The sequence below is a fragment of the Microtus ochrogaster genome, chromosome 6, assembly GCF_000317375.1.
Source record: "Microtus ochrogaster isolate Prairie Vole_2 chromosome 6, MicOch1.0, whole genome shotgun sequence".
Lineage (NCBI taxonomy): Eukaryota > Metazoa > Chordata > Mammalia > Rodentia > Cricetidae > Microtus > Microtus ochrogaster.
The window spans coordinates 59,044,004-59,060,643 of NC_022013.1; the positions used below are offsets into that span (position 1 = coordinate 59,044,004).

The window sequence follows — 16,640 nt, forward strand, 5'->3', positions numbered from 1 at the left end:
TTACCTCACTCAGGATAGTATTTTCTATTTCCATCCATTTGCATGCAAAATTTGAAAAGTCATTGTTTTTTACCGCTGAGTAGTACTCTAATGTGTATATATTCCACACTTTCTTCATCCATTCTTCCACTGAAGGACATCTAGGTTGTTTCCAGGATCTGGCTATTACAAATAATGCTGCTATGCCCAGCTAGAAATCACAGTAGGAAAGGCAAAGGTCTTCCAGTGCTTGCTCCTCATGAGTCCCTTGGCATTAGACAACTATACTCAACAGCAGACAGCCTGAAGCTGCAGCAGTCTAGTGTCAGAAGGAAAACTTTGGGCAGGTGCTGGGACTCTTGGCCTTATGGTGACAAGCACAGCTTTTGTGTGGGTCTAGGAAGTCAAATTTTTCTGGTTCTTGATAGTGGCTAGTGTTATAGTGCCAAGGCCTAGGGTGTCTTAAGACCCTTGGGCCATGTATTAGTCAGTTCTCTAAAGGAACAGAACTGAAAAAGTGTTAGCATGTATTTATTAGGGTTGCTTATAGGCTATGGTTTGAGCGGCCTAACTACAGGTGTCTTCCAAGGATCTCATATTCATTCGTTCCATGAAACTGGATGTCTCCAGAGTCCCAGTCTGGTGCTGGAGTCCTTTAATGCTGCTAGGATTCAGTCTATATTAGAATGCTGAGAAGTAGTTCTAACACCACTGCCACTGCTTTGCTACTTCTGTTTTTTGGGTCACTCTTGCAACTCCACTATTGCTGCTGCCAAGGCTTCCAGCAGCTCCCACAGCTATCTCCTGCAGTTGTTAGATCCTCGTCTCTCACTTCTGTGGCTCAGTCTGTCCATCATTCTCCACTGTGCAGCTGCTTCTTCAGTGATTCCACCACTTTGAAGTTTAGGCTGCCAACTGCTTCAAACAGAAGCCACTCAGCTGTTTTCACCGCCTTTTCTGTGTTCTTTTTGTTGTTGTTGTTGTTGTTGTGGGTTGCTTTAAGATTTATTTTCATGTTATGTATATGAATGTTTCTCTTGAATGTAAATATGTGCACTTTGTATGTGGTTAGTGCCTACAAGGGCCTGTAAAGGGTGCTGGATCCCCTGGAACTAGAATTACAGGTGGTTTTAAGCTGTCATGTGGGTACTGAGAGCTGAACCTGAAGTCCTCTGCAAGGGCAAATGTGCTCTTAACTGCTGAGTCATCCCTTCAACCCCCTAATGGTCTGTTCTTCAAATAATCTCACATTGTTCTGGGTAGCCTCAAACTCAACTAAGTTAACCCAGGCTGTCCTTGAATTACTGAACCATCTGCCAACTGTTAGAATTATAGGCATGCATAACTGTATTTGCCTGGCCTTTTCTTTACAGTAACAGCACAGTACACTCTACCAATGGATTTCAAACAAAGACAAAAAAGGTTCACTTGAGCAAAGCCTCTTATTGAGCCCAATGTTGCCAACTAAAAGAAAATAGCAAAGAAGGCATCAACAAGTCACCTCATAAAACTGACCTGCTTGGTTACACAGCCATAAAACAGCTGTGCGCATCAATTTCAGCCAACACACACGTGATCATAACATTGTAGATTTTATTAGATTGGTGTCTTGCTTTTGTTCCAATCAAGAAATGTACCCCAATCTGACCTACATGGTTTTACAGGAAGGTCAGTGAAAGCCATTTGAAATAACCATGGTTGAGGCTTCACCTTTGGGACTTGGAGCAAACAGTTGTGATCATTATGTAAGCTCCTCAATATGGTGCTGGAATAGGATAATTCACCTACTTCTGCCTAAATTTCACTGTACAAGGCAGGCAGCGCACCAGATAAGAGTCAGACAGGTATCCACTAAGCAGCAGACTGTCCCACCCCACCCCCCCCACACACACAGATGGAGTGCCATTGTTGAGTAGTAAGATAGCTCACTGGGTAAAGGCAGATGCCATGTAAGCCCAGCTACCTGAGTTCAATCCCCAGAAACCATGTAAAAGCTAAGAAGAAAACCAACTATAGCCATTCGCTGAGTGCCATGACATGCATTTAAGCCCATACACATAAGAATAAAAAGCTTTAAAATGTATTAACATTAGCCAATACTGACTTCTAACAGTACTTTAACAATCAACAACTCTTACTCAGTCACAAAAAGGTGAGTCTTCCTAATCTACCTCAAAGCCACACTTTGATCCTGTTTCTAAATCATATTTTCCTGGATAGGTTGAAAAATTTTCAAGCCATTTTGATTTTTGCTTAGGAAGTCTCTCTTCAACTTAGTTCCTACCGCTCTGCACTTTAATTATAAGCAACAAAGGTAAATTATGGTCCCCAAATACCTGCTTTAAAATGTCCTCAGTCAAATGTGCAAACTCATTTTTTACACGATCTTTCACCCAGCTGCAGAGCGCAATCCAGGTCAGTTTCTGACACTCTTAAAAAGGACAACCTTCCTCAGTGCCAGTAACTGTACTTATCACTCCTCTAGGATCTCATAAGAAAAACCTTTGATAGCAGCATTGTTTGTCATAGCCAGAACCTGGAAAAGACCTAAATGCCCCTTGACCAATGAATGGATAAGGAAAATGTGGTATATTTGCACAATCGAGTACTACACAGTAGAAAAAAATAATGGCATCTTGAAATTTGCAGGCAAATGGATGGAGCTAGACAACATCATACTGAGTGAGGTAACCCAGACCCAGAAAGAAATTATCATATGTACTCACTCATAAGTGGCTTTTAGACATAAAGCAAAGAGAAGCAGCCAACAAACCACAATCCCAAAGAACCAGGACAAAAATGAGGACTCTAAGAGAGACATACGTGGATCTAATCTACATGGGAAGTAGAAAAAGACAAGATCTCCTGAGTAAATTGGGAGCATGGGGACCATGGGAGAGTGTAGACGGGGAGGGGAGAGGAAAGCAGGGGAGCAGAGAAAAATGCAGAGCTCAAGAATAAAATCAATTTAAAAAGTGTGTGTGGGGGGGACCTTTAAAGTCCATGTCTCAAAGATAATTCTGTTCAGGGTGATACACGCATTCTCTAAAACAAGCATATGATTGCACAATCCCTTCTCAAGGGAGCCTTTCTCCAGAATCACACCCAAGTCTTGTTAAACTTTAGAGAACTTTTGTCGTGTGTCTCAACACTCTTCCTGGGTCTACCAACCAGTTGTTAACCAATTTCAAAATCTGTACTTGGAAGATTAGATTCCAGGGCTTCCAAAACAAAATACTATACCACAAACTGGATAGCCTTTCTAAAAATTAAAAATGTATTATCTCACAGATGTGGAAACAGAAGAATGAAGTTCAAGTGTCAGCAAAGCTATCGTTCCCTCAGAGAGCTTGAAGGAAGGGCCTTCCTTTCTTCTGGTGCCTTCTGTCCACCAGCAGTCCTTGGCGTCCTTGGTTTGTAGGCACAGCACTCTCATTTCTGACTCTACCGTCCTATCACACTCTCCCTGTGTGCCTATGTTCAAAGTTCTTTTGTCCTACAAGAACATGAGTTATCGGCTGGGGCTCGAGTTTCATTTACTCACTTCTGCAAAGGTCTTATTTCCAAATAAGGCCACAGGATCAAGTGCCAGGGTTAGAACTTTAAAGTATCCTTTGGGAAGTCAAAACTTCAAAATAAGACAATTACAAAGATAAAATCTAGGGAACCTAAGTTTTGGGAACTAATATTTTAAAAATTCATTTTACATTATAACCAAGGTTCTCCGTCCTACCCCTCCTTGTGCCATCCCACCTCACTCCATGCCCAAACCCACCTACTCCTCCCAAGAGATAAGGGCTCCCATGGGGAGTTTGGCACATCTAATTTGAGGCAGGACCAAGCCTCTCCCCTCTGCATTAAGTCTGAGAACGGCATTCCCTCATAGGGAATGGGCTCTAACAAGCTAGCTCCTGCACCAGGGATAAACCTGGTCCTACTTCCTGGAGCCCCTCAGATAGTCCAAGCTTCACAACTGACTCCCGCATATGGGGGCCTAGTTTGGACCCATAGAGGCTCCATAGATGTCCACCCAGAGTTCATGAGTTTGCATGAACAGCTGTCTCTGTAGATTTCTCCATCATGATCTTGATATCACTTGTTCATGTATCCGCTCCTCCTTCTCTTTGACTAGATCCCTGGAGTTCGGCCTGGTGCTTGGTTGTGGATCTTTGCATCTTGTTCCATCAATTACTGGAAAAACGTTCTAGCTTCTCTGGAGCTGTGGACTGTAGTCTGGTCATCCTTTAATTTGTTTTATATCATCTGTCCACTTAAGAGTACATACTGTGTTTGTCTCTCTGACTCTGGTTACCTCACTCAGGATTTTTTTTTCTAGTTCCATACATTTGCCTACAACTTTCATGATAATGTTTTTTTATTGCCGAGTAATAATTCATTGTGTAAATATACCCCATTTTCTTTATTCATTCTTCAGTTGAGGGGAATCTCACCATTTTTAGGTTCTGGTTATTAGGAATAATGCTGTTATGAATATTGTTGAGCAAGTATTCTTGTGGTGTGATTGAGTATCCCTTGGGTATATGCTCAACAGTGATATTGCTGGGTTTTGAGGTAGACTGATTCCAGTTTTCTGAGACTACTGATTTCCTGAATGACTGTATAAGACTGCACTCGCACCAGCAGTGGAGGAGTGTTCCCTTACCTTCATGTCCTCTCTAACATAAGCTGTCCTCAATATTTTTGATCAAAGCTATCCTAACAGGTATAAGACAGTATTTCAGAGTCGCTTTCATTTGCATTTCACTTATATTGAGCAATTCCCTAAATGTCTTTTAGCCATTTGAGTTTCTTTTGTTGAGAATTCTCTGTTTAGCTCACCACCCCCATTTTTAATTGAATTATTTGGTATTTTGGTCTCTAAGTTTCTTGAGTTCCTTATATATTTTTATATACTTTAAATATACTTTTATATTATTTTTTAGAGGCTGGAGAGATGGCTCAGAGGTTAAGAACCCTGGTAATTAATTATTTTGTTGCTGTTTTTCTTATAGTTGCTACATTCATTTGCTTGTTTGTTTGCTTGCTTGCTTGCTTGCTTGCTTAGTTTTTGAGACAAAGCCTCACTGCATACACTTTGATGCCCTGGGAGGCCACATGCAGAACAGATTGGCATTAAACTGTGGTGACCTCCTTTAGAACTGTCCCAAAGTGTGAGATTACAGACATTGCCACCAAACTCAGCTGGCAATAAGTTTTTCTACTTTATTAAAAAATAAAAAAACTGTGTTTTGCAAAAGACATTATTGAGAATAAAAAGATAAAAAGGCCTGAAGAAAATATTTACAAATCAGATACCTGATCATTTATAATCCAAAATAGAGAACTTTAAACATTCAGCAAGAAAACAAACCAATCTAAAATAAATAAATGAACTGATAACTCACCAAAAAAATAAACAGATAAGTAATCAATAGGTTTCACATTCAACATTATTAGAAAATTACTAATCAAAACCAGATACTCTTTTTATCTGTTATTTGTTATAGTGGCTAATTAACAATACCAGATACTAGTGAGAATGGGGACCATCAGAACAAGAGATTGCTGGTGGGCAGGGAATATGGTGTAGCCACGGTGATGGACAGCTTTACCATATCCTTACAGAGCTAAATACAGTATTAGCTAGTTACCATGAGATTCAACAATTGCTCAATGGAGCACTCAATATTTGTAGTTATTTTATCAAATTCTATCAAAAACTAGAAGTAAATAAGATATACGTCAGTATTTGAATGGATACACTGTGATATGCCCATCAACAGAATATTACTGAATAACAAACAAACGAGCTTTCAGGCCATACAAGATATGGAGCATTTGTAATAAATGTTAGTAGGGAAAGAAACAAATTGGCATAAGCTACATACTAGATGATTCCAACTAGGGAACACCTTAGAAACGGGGCAGCTGTAAAAAGGAGGACCAGATGCTGACAGGAGTTTGGAAGAGTAAATACAAGAATAAATCACTAGAGTGGCAGGGGCTTTAAAGAAATAATACTGTAAGTGGAGAAAGACGATATATTTTTCAAATTCTAGAGAAATGTGCCATACAAAGAGTAAACCACAGTGCCAAGTAGAACCTTTTGCTGGTGATAATGCACAATGATTCAATTAGCAACAAATGTGCCAAAGCAGTAAAAGACAGCAACAGGAGCACGAGAGGGATGAAGAAGCATACGAGCATTCTGTGTTGTTGCTCAGCTTTCCTATACATCTAAAACTCCTTTTAAAAGCCTAAAAATGTTTAAACAAAAGAGACTAAAAATTTTATGATAACTAAAGCAAGAATAATAATTACACTGTGGAATTTATAACATCTATACAATAAAATGTATAATAATTATAGCCCAATGTATGTGTGAGATGCCACATATTATTTAGAACATTTTATATTAGAATACTAATATAAAATCATTACATTCTATGTGAAATGGGACATTATTAAATATAGACTGTGATCCAAGCAGTGGTGGCACACACCTTTAATCCCAGCACTCGGGAGGCAGAAGCAAGAGGATCTCTCTGAGTTCAAGACTAACCAGGTCTACAAAAGCTAGTTCCAGGACAAAAAAGAAAACATTTAAAAAAAGATTGTGATACACTGTAAGTCTATAACAACTACTGACAAAAAGAAGCAAGAAGAGGAGAAAAGCAGAAGAGGAAATGTAGCAGCTAATGTCAAGGAAAGATGCAAAGGACTCATTAAAATGTCCCTACTTAAATAAGGAGAGAATGAGAAAGAAAATAGGGTTAAAGAACAAATCAGACAAGCAAAATTGGCAAGACTGCAGGTAAGTATCCAGTCATCTCAACCATTGCATTAAATGTTCATGACTGTATCATGCAAATCAAGAAGATTAATAAGATTGAAAAAGTCAAATCTAATTATATACAATCTGCAAGAAGTCTGCTTTAAATATAAAGTTGTTGAAGAAAGAACGGGAAAAGATAATCCATGCTAACACTGGTAAAAAGAAAGGCAAATATAAGCAAGACACAAACTCCAATTTTTTAAAGTTCCATAAAGACATGCACTACCTAATAAAAACATCCAGCCACTCCACTGAGTGTTTATCAAAAGAACAATGCTTCAGAAGTCATAAAGGGTCTAGAGAGATGGCTCAACTGTTAAGAGTACTTGGTGCTCCTGCAGAGAACCTGGGTTCAGTTCCCAGCAACCACGTGGCAGCTCACAACTTTCTACAACTCTACTTCTAAAGGATTCACACCCTCTTCTGGCCTCCATGGGTACCAGGCATATGTGTGACACACATACATTATATACTGTCATTCAGGCAATATTCATACATATAAAAATGCATAAAAATAAACTTTAAGTCATTGAAAAAGGGAAAGGGAAAATCCCCATAGTGTAGGTGGAGACAAACAAACAGAAAACTAATGAGGATGCAGAAGACACGAAAAGTACTGTGAACTAACTTGACTAAGTTTCAAAAACACCTCACCCAACAAATAAATAAATATCACTTTTAAGTGGATAAGGAGCGTCCACAAAGTTAAGTCATAATTCTGGTCTCTACCTGGGCCCCCCAAATCAAAAATCTTATGGAGAGGAGCTAGAGAGGCTCAGCGGTTAAGAGCACTGGCTGCTCTTGCAGAGGACCCGGGTTCAGTTCCTAGCACCTACATGTTGGCTCTCAGCCATCTGTAATTCCAGTTCCAGGGGATCCAACACCCTCTTATGGCCTCCCTGGGTACCAGGCACACATGTGATGTGTGCACATGCATATGTATATTTGTAAAAATTACAAATATGTAATTATCATACACATAAAATACATAAATCTAACTTTAAAAGTCTTATGCTGAAATATAATATTGAAGTTAAAAAAGAAATCAAAACTAAAAGCCCTCAAATTGGAGGTAGTTTTAAAAATTTCATTTCTAAGAAAACTGTCATCTCAAATCAGTGACAAAAGAAATAATGAATTATTTTAATTGAATATAAATAAAGATAAAACATCAAAAAACTTTAGGCATGCATATGAAATGATGCTTCTAAATGTACAGTACTAGATTTACTAGTTTACATTGGAAAGTAACAATCTCAAGTTCATAATCATGTATGGCCTAAGAATTTTTAAAAAGAAATGAAGCCCAAAGCAAACAAGAGAAAAAATGAAATAAAGAGAGAAACCAGTAATGAAGCTGACAAGTAAAAGAAACACCAATAATTTCAGAAATGTATCAAAAAAAAATCAAGAAAAGCAATTATCTTCTAGACCAGCACTTTCCAGTAGGGCCTGGAATGTGGGTAAAGCATTCTGTAACTGCACAGCCCCAAACAATTACTTTTGACTATAACATACTTAAAATGAGACCACTGTGGACTGAGAAATTCCACTTTTATTTAATTCCATTTAAATGAATTACATCTAAATAGCTCTACGGCTGGTGACAACCTTGAGATAAAATGTTGCACTTACACTACTGAAAGAACGATACGGAAGGAAGTGACCGAGGGAGAAAGGGAAAGAGAACGTGAAGAGGACAGGGAAAGGGGTGAGGAAACAAAGACCCAAAACCAGAAATGAAATGAAACGGTGACTTCACTAGAGGCCTTTCTAGTGTCACTAGACAATCAGCATACAGTAACACAGCTATATCCCAGGTGTACAGCCCAGATAGCAAGGGCTATTTCCAGGAAGACCCAGAGTCCTGAAGCTCCCTCGAGAGAGCTGTACAGGGTCTGTGAAGGGTAATGACCCACAGCACACAACATCGCGGGCCTATGTGCTTTCCAGCTGAACTCTATGAGCCCTTGAGAAGACAATTTACACCAAATGCCCCACAGAGTAAAAGAGGAAACAATAACAAGTAATTTTATAAGACCACCATCAACCTTGATATCAAGATCAAAGACATATCTTTACAAGCCAGTATCTATCAAGAATATAGATGCAAAAAGCATTCAATAAAATAACACCAAATAGAATCAATATATTTTTCTATTCTTTCAGTTCTTTAATTTCCTTCATTAATATTTTATAGTCTCAAGCATTCAATTATTGCAGAACTTCATTAAATTTATCTGTAATTTCTTCATGACACTGCAAATGATAATATGTTTAAATTTTTAGCTGTTCACTGCCAGTATTGAAAAATGCGACTGATTTCTTGTGGATTTCATATCCTGTATCTTTGTTAAAGTCACTGTTTAGTCTAGCAGCTTTTTTGTAGATTTCTTGGGATTTCCTATGTAATTATGTCTACAAATATATTTTCATGTCTTTTTGAAAATCTGAATACTTTGTATCTTTCCACCTTTTTGCATTACCAAAACCTTATATCAGTATTAGGCCCTCCATAATTTTCATTCTTCCACTCTCCTAGAACCAGCACCACAAGTCTATTGCTCAAAAGCAGTTTTATCATCCCATTTTCAAAAGACAACCTTTCACTCTAAGTTCTAATGATGATATCTGCAAATGTATTCCTTACTACACCCATTTTAAGCTACTTAGTGCATCTCTAAGCATACAGAAGCACAAGATGCTTCACGTAAGGACTTCTATCTGACCACTATGAGGACCTCCTTACAATGAATACAAACGGTGAAACATCCAGACCCCGTGGTATTGGTGCGAGAACAGAAAAACATCTAAGCAAGGGAGAAAAAAGGTAGAAATCATTCTCACAGGGTCAACTAATGATTGGGAAAGAAATCAAGACAGTACTTTCAGCAAACAGTGTTGAAAAAATTGGACCTCTCTATGCAAAATTATGGACTTCATCCAACTCTCATACTATGTACAGAAATGAACCAAACCTAACATAAAGCTGCTGGGGAAAACGAGGGGAAGCAGAGTAGGATGACACAGACCTGTCTGTAAATCCCAACACCTGAGAGGTGGAGGCTGGAAGACCAAGAGTTCAAGACCAGTCTGGACTACATGAGACTTGGTGTAAAACAGCAACAACAACAAAGACATCACCTAGGGGAGCTATGTAGGACACTAAATCAGATAAAACTCTCTGCTACACGAAGAACGCACCATGTTAAATGGGCGTTACAGAAAAGTATTAAAACATAGACGTCATTAACATTAAGACAGTACACACACATACACCCGTGTGTATACACACACAGACACACACACACACACACACACACACACACGACTGGGAAAAGATACTTAACAAAATGTTTACTGGGAAAGGAACGTGTACCCTATATATAAGGCTTGTGACTCAGGAACTATCTGAGCAGGCACATGACCAAAGGAATACAGATAGTAAATACACACATAGAAAGATTCTTGCCACATTTGGTCAACCGAAAAATGAAAATAAATTCAGGAGATCCCACTACACAGTCACTGAATAGCCACACTCACACACAATGCAGAGTAGCTCTAGAGAGGGTGTGAAGCAAGTCACATTCATGCACTGCTACTGGGATCACTATTCATTGCACTTATTTTAATCTCTGTGTGTTGTGTGTATGCGGTGTGCGAAGGCCAGAGATAACACGAAATGTCTTTTCAATCACTTTCCACATTAGTTTCTGAGACAGTCTCTCAGTCCACCTGAAGTTCACCTCACAAACTCAGCTGGACTGGTTGGCCAGCAAGCCTCAGGGATCCTCTGTCTCCACCTTCCCAGCACTGGGATTTCAGATGCCACGTGCAGCTTGTTATGTGGGTCCTGGCAGTCTTAACTCGGGCCCTCATGCTTGCACAGCAAGGGTTTCACTGGCTGAGCCATCTCCCCACCTCCAGGGCTTTGTTGTCTTGAAAGCACGGTCATTACTTTGAATGTCTTCATATATGCAAATCCTTATACCTACTATCTCCTACAATGTAAATTTATAATGCTGGTGACTTGGTCTTTCTTGTTACCATTGTGACACCCAGTACCAAGAGTGCCTGCTACAAAGTGGACACTTAATACATATTTACTGAAAGGCAAGAACAGAGGGGGAGAAAGAACCCTGAGAAAACGAGGAGTGCAAAGACGGAGGCAGGAAACCTAGCAGGAATAGCAGGACAATAAAGCAGCATGAGTAGAAATTAAACCATTACAAAAGCACACAGCAGACTGACGAATGGTTCAGGGGGTGAAGGTGTTTGTCCATCAAATCTGGCAACCTGAGTTCAAGACTCAGAACCGCAGCAGAGGTGGAAGGAGACAGCTGATTCTGCAAAGCTGTCCTCTGGCATCCAAGCATGTGCCATGGCATGTGTACACATAACTCCCCATGATAATCATAAATAAAGTTTTCTTAGATTGCCAGTCTGATGTGCACACTAGAATTAGCTCAAGAGTTCTGAAAAATTCCAATGCCTGGCCACCCCAGAATAACAGAATCAATATTTATAAGACTGAGATCCCAACACTGGCTGTTTTTAAAGTTCCCTCGGGATACCCCAGGGTGAGCTCCAGTTTGAGAAGCTCTGAAGAAATCAATCTAGGCTTTGCAACTGTCTATGCCTAGACATAAAAATATATACAAGGTAACTTAACCCTCCCTCAGCCTCGGAATTGTCATCTAAATTACAAAGGGAATATAAAATCTCCCAGAGGTGCTGTAAGATTGAGGTTATACATAAAGCTCCTGATACATGGTAATCTCTTTCCCAGGGTGAGCCTGAGAAACTGCCATTACTAAGTGTGAGAAATGCTAATTCACCCATCAATTCCCCATTTTCAGTCATTTCATTATTAGATTGAATATTTGTATTAAGGAGTTCAGAAATGCTAATTTTTCACTTTCCTGATAACATGCCACCTGAAGCTATGTCTGTTTCAAAATTCTTCCTATGGAAGGAAACCTGGCTGACTATTGCTGTGGAACAATGGTTTTACCCTGTAAAGATTTGATTAATAAAATGCTGATTGGCTAGTAGCCAGGTGAGCCAACCAGGCAAATAGAGGCAGGGCGAGGAGAACAGGACAATTCTGGGAACAGGAAAGATGCAGTCTGCAGCCTTCACCCAAGCACAGAGGAAGCAAAATGAGAATGCCCCTTGCTGATAACAGGTGCCAAGCCACTTGGCTAACACAGAAAAGAATTATGAGTTAAGATATAGGATGTAAGAGTTAATAAGAAGCCTGAGCTACTGGGCCAACCAGTTTATAATTAATGTAGACCTCTTGTGTATTTTTTGGAACTGAACAGCTGCAGGACTGGGTGGGACAGAAATCTCGGTCAACAGACTATGGCAGTGATCTTCAGAACCAGCAGCACAGGAGAGTCTCAAGGTTGCCAGGCAGTGATGGCGCATGCCTTTAATCCCAGCACTTGGGAGGCAGAGGCAGGCTGGATCTCTGAGTTCAAGACCAGTCTGGATCTCTGAGTTCAAGACCAGTCTGGTCTACAAGAGCTAGTTCCAGGACAGGTTCCAAAGCTACAGAGAAACCCTGTCTCAAAAAACAAAAAAACAAGCAAACAAAAAACAGTATCAACGTCCAGACTCTCTCCGAGCCGATTAAATCTGGGGTGGCACCAGAAAACTAATAGCTTTTAAAAGTCGATCGAAAGGTGATTAGGAAGCAGAGTGAGAGCTGAAAAGCACTGGTTTGTACACTAATGAGATCCCAGATGAACTGCACATCTAAGTCACTCACAGGATTCTTTAAAAATTGATGGACTCCAGAACGTTACTGTGACTTACTGACTCTGAATCTGTGAAAATGGAGCACACCATCCCGCAAATTCTGATACAGCTCTCACTACAGACTTTCTGGGTCACTACTACTCTGCTGCATACACTTACTGTCCTGTCACTGTAAATAAAGCAAGCATCATTTGGAATTTCCACTGGTTCCAAATGCCAAGCCTGTCCAGTTGCTTCCAATCATAGTAACCCTCTAGCCTTGTAGATTTTTTTCCAGGTCTCTTATGTGAAGCCAAATAGCCTACATCATTTCCCATGCACTGTACTGAGCACTGGCCATGTAGATCACTGATCTTTCCAACTAAATATCTTCAGTGGTCTGCCAGTTTGGGATCATAAAATCTGATTCACTCCCCAAGCTCTTTGTGGCAGGCAATCAATGTCAATGCTAAAGAATTGTACCTCGTTGATTACCTGCATAAATCCAGATGAAATATGCTGGTTTTTTGCATCTATTAGCAAATTCATATCTATTTATTTTACCTATACAGACAACACAACCAGAAGCAAAGTAAGCAAGCCCCAAGACGAAATAATACAGTGCCTAGACTCTAACTAAATGCAATGGCTAGATGATCTTAATGGAACCAATCAACCAGTAGGAATACCTCTCTGGTGTCATCACATTCGTCCTTAGATCTTTACAATAACTCATCAGACAAGTATTCGTATCACTCATTCCCACATCATGAATAAGAAGAAAAAAGAAAGACAGTAGTTCAATGATTTGCCCAAAGTCACACAACAAGGCAATTTAAGATATGGCCGATCTGGCTTTGGGAGTTATGGCCAAGCAGTTGAAAAAAGTCTAAAGCAAAGCCAGGAACTGGAGCTCACTCAATATCAGCCATTATTATATTTGTATTTTAATACAGCCCATGTGGTCAGGGAGGGATAATAACCTGTAAAACTGGTTTTCCCCTGGTGAGACTAGAGCCGTAGATTGTGTAGCTGGGTATAAATTAGATCCAATATGAAATGTAGCAATAAAAAGATCTTTTCACAAACACTTAATGATTGTCACTGTGACCATCTTCTGACCCAAAGCACAAGCAGCCGCGTGACAAAGCAGATAATCCTAATCAATCAGGACCAGATGTCTAAGGCAGCTGCAAACTGCAAACTTAGTGAATCAGGTCTCGCTAAAGAATGTGCCGAAAGAGAAGATCCTGTATGGTTGTAAATGTCACCCCTCTTGATCACATTTGTACAAACAGTAAAAGAAAACAAAATAAGAACTCAAACAGAAGTTATATCATAATGAATCACATGCTATTCATGAATCTAAATAATTCAATCTTTGTAAAACCTTCCCAATGTTGAATACACACACACACACACACACACACACACACACAGAAAAATCATAAAACCATACTGGCTGGCCTCACAAATTCATGACTACACATAGGCTCTTAACACAGCGGAAATTCAATTCTGCCATCTCGGTTCCCTTACCCACTCTCCAGAGGGCTCTGTTACAGAGTGCCCGCCAGCAATGCTTTATCCTACATACACTGCCTGACTACCAACATGATCCGCACCTATTGCCTCAGTTTCCCTTCTAGCTGCTAGCTGGTTTTAAAATGCAGAACACAGTCTGCTGTAACTCTCCTCTCAAATTTTCTAGGATTCCCTCAGGCAAACTTCCTCTCTCTTGTCTGTATCATTTCTCTCATCCTATGATCTCAGTCACATTAGCATAGGGACAACTCCTCATTTCTTTTATTTAAAAAAAAAATAAATTTGACCAAAAGGTTCCTCTTTCTTATAGACTAAGTTCTGTTTATTAAAATGATTAAAATCTTCCCAGTTGTCAAAAACATTTGGAGGTGGATTCTGTTTCCATTTGGCCTTGGTTTCAAGTTTGGGGTTGAAACCATCTTGTCTCAGCCAATATCTTATACAACAGCATTCAACACAAGCGGCTACGAGTTTTCCCCTCCTGATTTATGTCATGCTCCACTCTTCTTTGTGGAACTCTCAATTTCACTCAGTTCTCTCTAGCCACCCCAACTTTCACTAGTTCTTGAGGGTCCATGGCACCCTAGTCCTCTAAACCTCCCTGGTCATCAGAGCCAGGTCTTAGAGACCCAGAGCGGCTAATTTCCAGTTCTATCAAAAGCATGCTCCTCAGCCGCACCCCAAACCTTCCTCTACCCCACAGCCAGGGTTGGCAGACCCACACCGGTCACCCCGAGCGGTCACCCCGAGGCTAGACCGAAGCCTGCCCTCCAGCCCCCACGATCAGGCTCACTCCACAGACCATGGGCCCCTCGGAGTCCAGCCTGTGCTAGAGGCCTCCGCGCATCCATGGCTCCTTTTCTTTCCTGAGAGGCAGAAGAAGGATGACCCCTCATGCCTGAGCGCCACCTGACCTGGCCCACCTCTCCTCACCTGGGCCCATCGGTCCGCGGCCCCAACCGCCTCCCAGGAGGTTCGCGCCAGAGCCTCGACGAGTCCAATCTCGCAGGCCCCCCACGAGCATGCGCACTGCAGTCTCATTCAGCCAGTCTAAGCCTGGTCGGGACGACAGTGCTTCCCCTGCTGGTCTTTCGCGGTACTGCAGCGCCCGCTGTAGCTCCCGGAATTAAGTTCCCTGTAGTGTTTGCCTCTAGCCTGGGGGTTTTATTTCCTTCTGGCCAAGCTTACAAAAACAGCTGTTGTATAAGCATCCACACCTTCTGTGGGAGTAGTTTCTATGCCGCCTACTGGGTCCCAAAGGGATGGGATGGGAAGTCTCTTTAGATTTAAGATCTGAGCAAGGCAGACAGATTAGTGCAGGAATCCCTCGTCTGGGCCAGAATAGGAAGTCAATTGACTACATCAGATGGAGCAGTTTCAGCTAGAGAGGTCACATTAGAGGAACTTCAAAGAGTAGACATTGCCTGAGAATGTGAAGCCAGACGCCTTCTGTCTTGATGAGAACATCTTTTCATTTGGTTCAGTTCCCTTGAAAATATGACAGGACTTGTGTGCTGCGCTTAGCCCTGCTTGCTCAAGGAGCTGCCGTGTAGCCGAATAGCAAGAGCTACCCTTTGACCTGGCACAGGGCAGTGAGTTTCCTGTTCCAGGCTCCAGGGCTGGAAGTATCCTCTCTTCGCTGACCTTTCTAAACCTGTGTTTTGCCGGCTCTCAGTAGTGGGAAGCATCTTACAGGCCCTACTGTATTAAAGTCATCATTTTGTCTCCAGAGACCAGTTCACCACAAGAAATTTTCCAACTTTTGTCTCAGTTTTTAAAAAGGAGACCGAATTTTATGCGTGTGTTTTGAGCATAGACAGACGGATGCATTCAGCTCCAGTGCCCTAACGGAGTTCTATGCTCACATCCCTGTCTTGACTTTTTCTCCCAACAGTCAATTTAGTGCTCTGTCCTTTGTTCCTTCTGAGTTAGAAAGTAGGGCTGGATCCCCTCGTGGAGCAGCCAATGATCCCAGCCAATGATCCCAAAACAGAGGCCAAAAACCTGGTTACTAAGGTCCTTCTTTTCCTTAATCCAGAACTTAACCTCACAGGGCTTCCAGCCACGTTCCCAAACCCTTGCTTCCCAGTACAGGCCTGGGCCCACTCTCTAGTCTACCAGCCCAGGTCTCAGCTCTGCCTATGTGGGGTCATTCTTTCCCATCCCCTTTCAGCCTGGCAGACAAATGTCTCTATTGATCTTTGGCCAGCTCTTCCTCAGTTACCACACCCTATTATTTTTGGTGTTAAAAAAAATATACCCACGGCTGAGAACAGTAGACACCATCCATGGGAATACTTTTCAAGAAGCACCACAGGTGCCTGAAATCACAGAAGGCACCAATCCCATCTATATTCTCCTCTCTACATACACATAAATATCACAAAGCTTAATTTATAAATGAAGCCCAGTTAGGCATAGCTGACAATGTTCATAATAAAGTAGAACATTGTAAAGGTTTATCATAAAATTGTCATCATCACTATCACGCTTACACTCTGTGGCCTTTATTAAATAAGAGTAATTAGAATAA

At 40.9% G+C, this 16,640-nt stretch overlaps 1 protein-coding gene across 1 annotated transcript in view; it reads right to left on the reverse strand.

The window, feature by feature from the left end:
* Nucleotides 1-15,116, reverse strand: part of Ptpn20 (protein tyrosine phosphatase, non-receptor type 20) — a 90,162-nt gene extending 75,046 nt beyond the window's left edge. Inside the window, exon 1 of the mRNA XM_005348629.2 lies at nucleotides 15,041-15,116. Coding sequence (XP_005348686.1) covers nucleotides 15,041-15,050 — 10 coding nt within the window. The 5' untranslated portion in view covers nucleotides 15,051-15,116. The remainder of the gene's footprint in view (nucleotides 1-15,040) is intronic.
* Nucleotides 15,117-16,640: the final 1,524 nt, after the last annotated feature.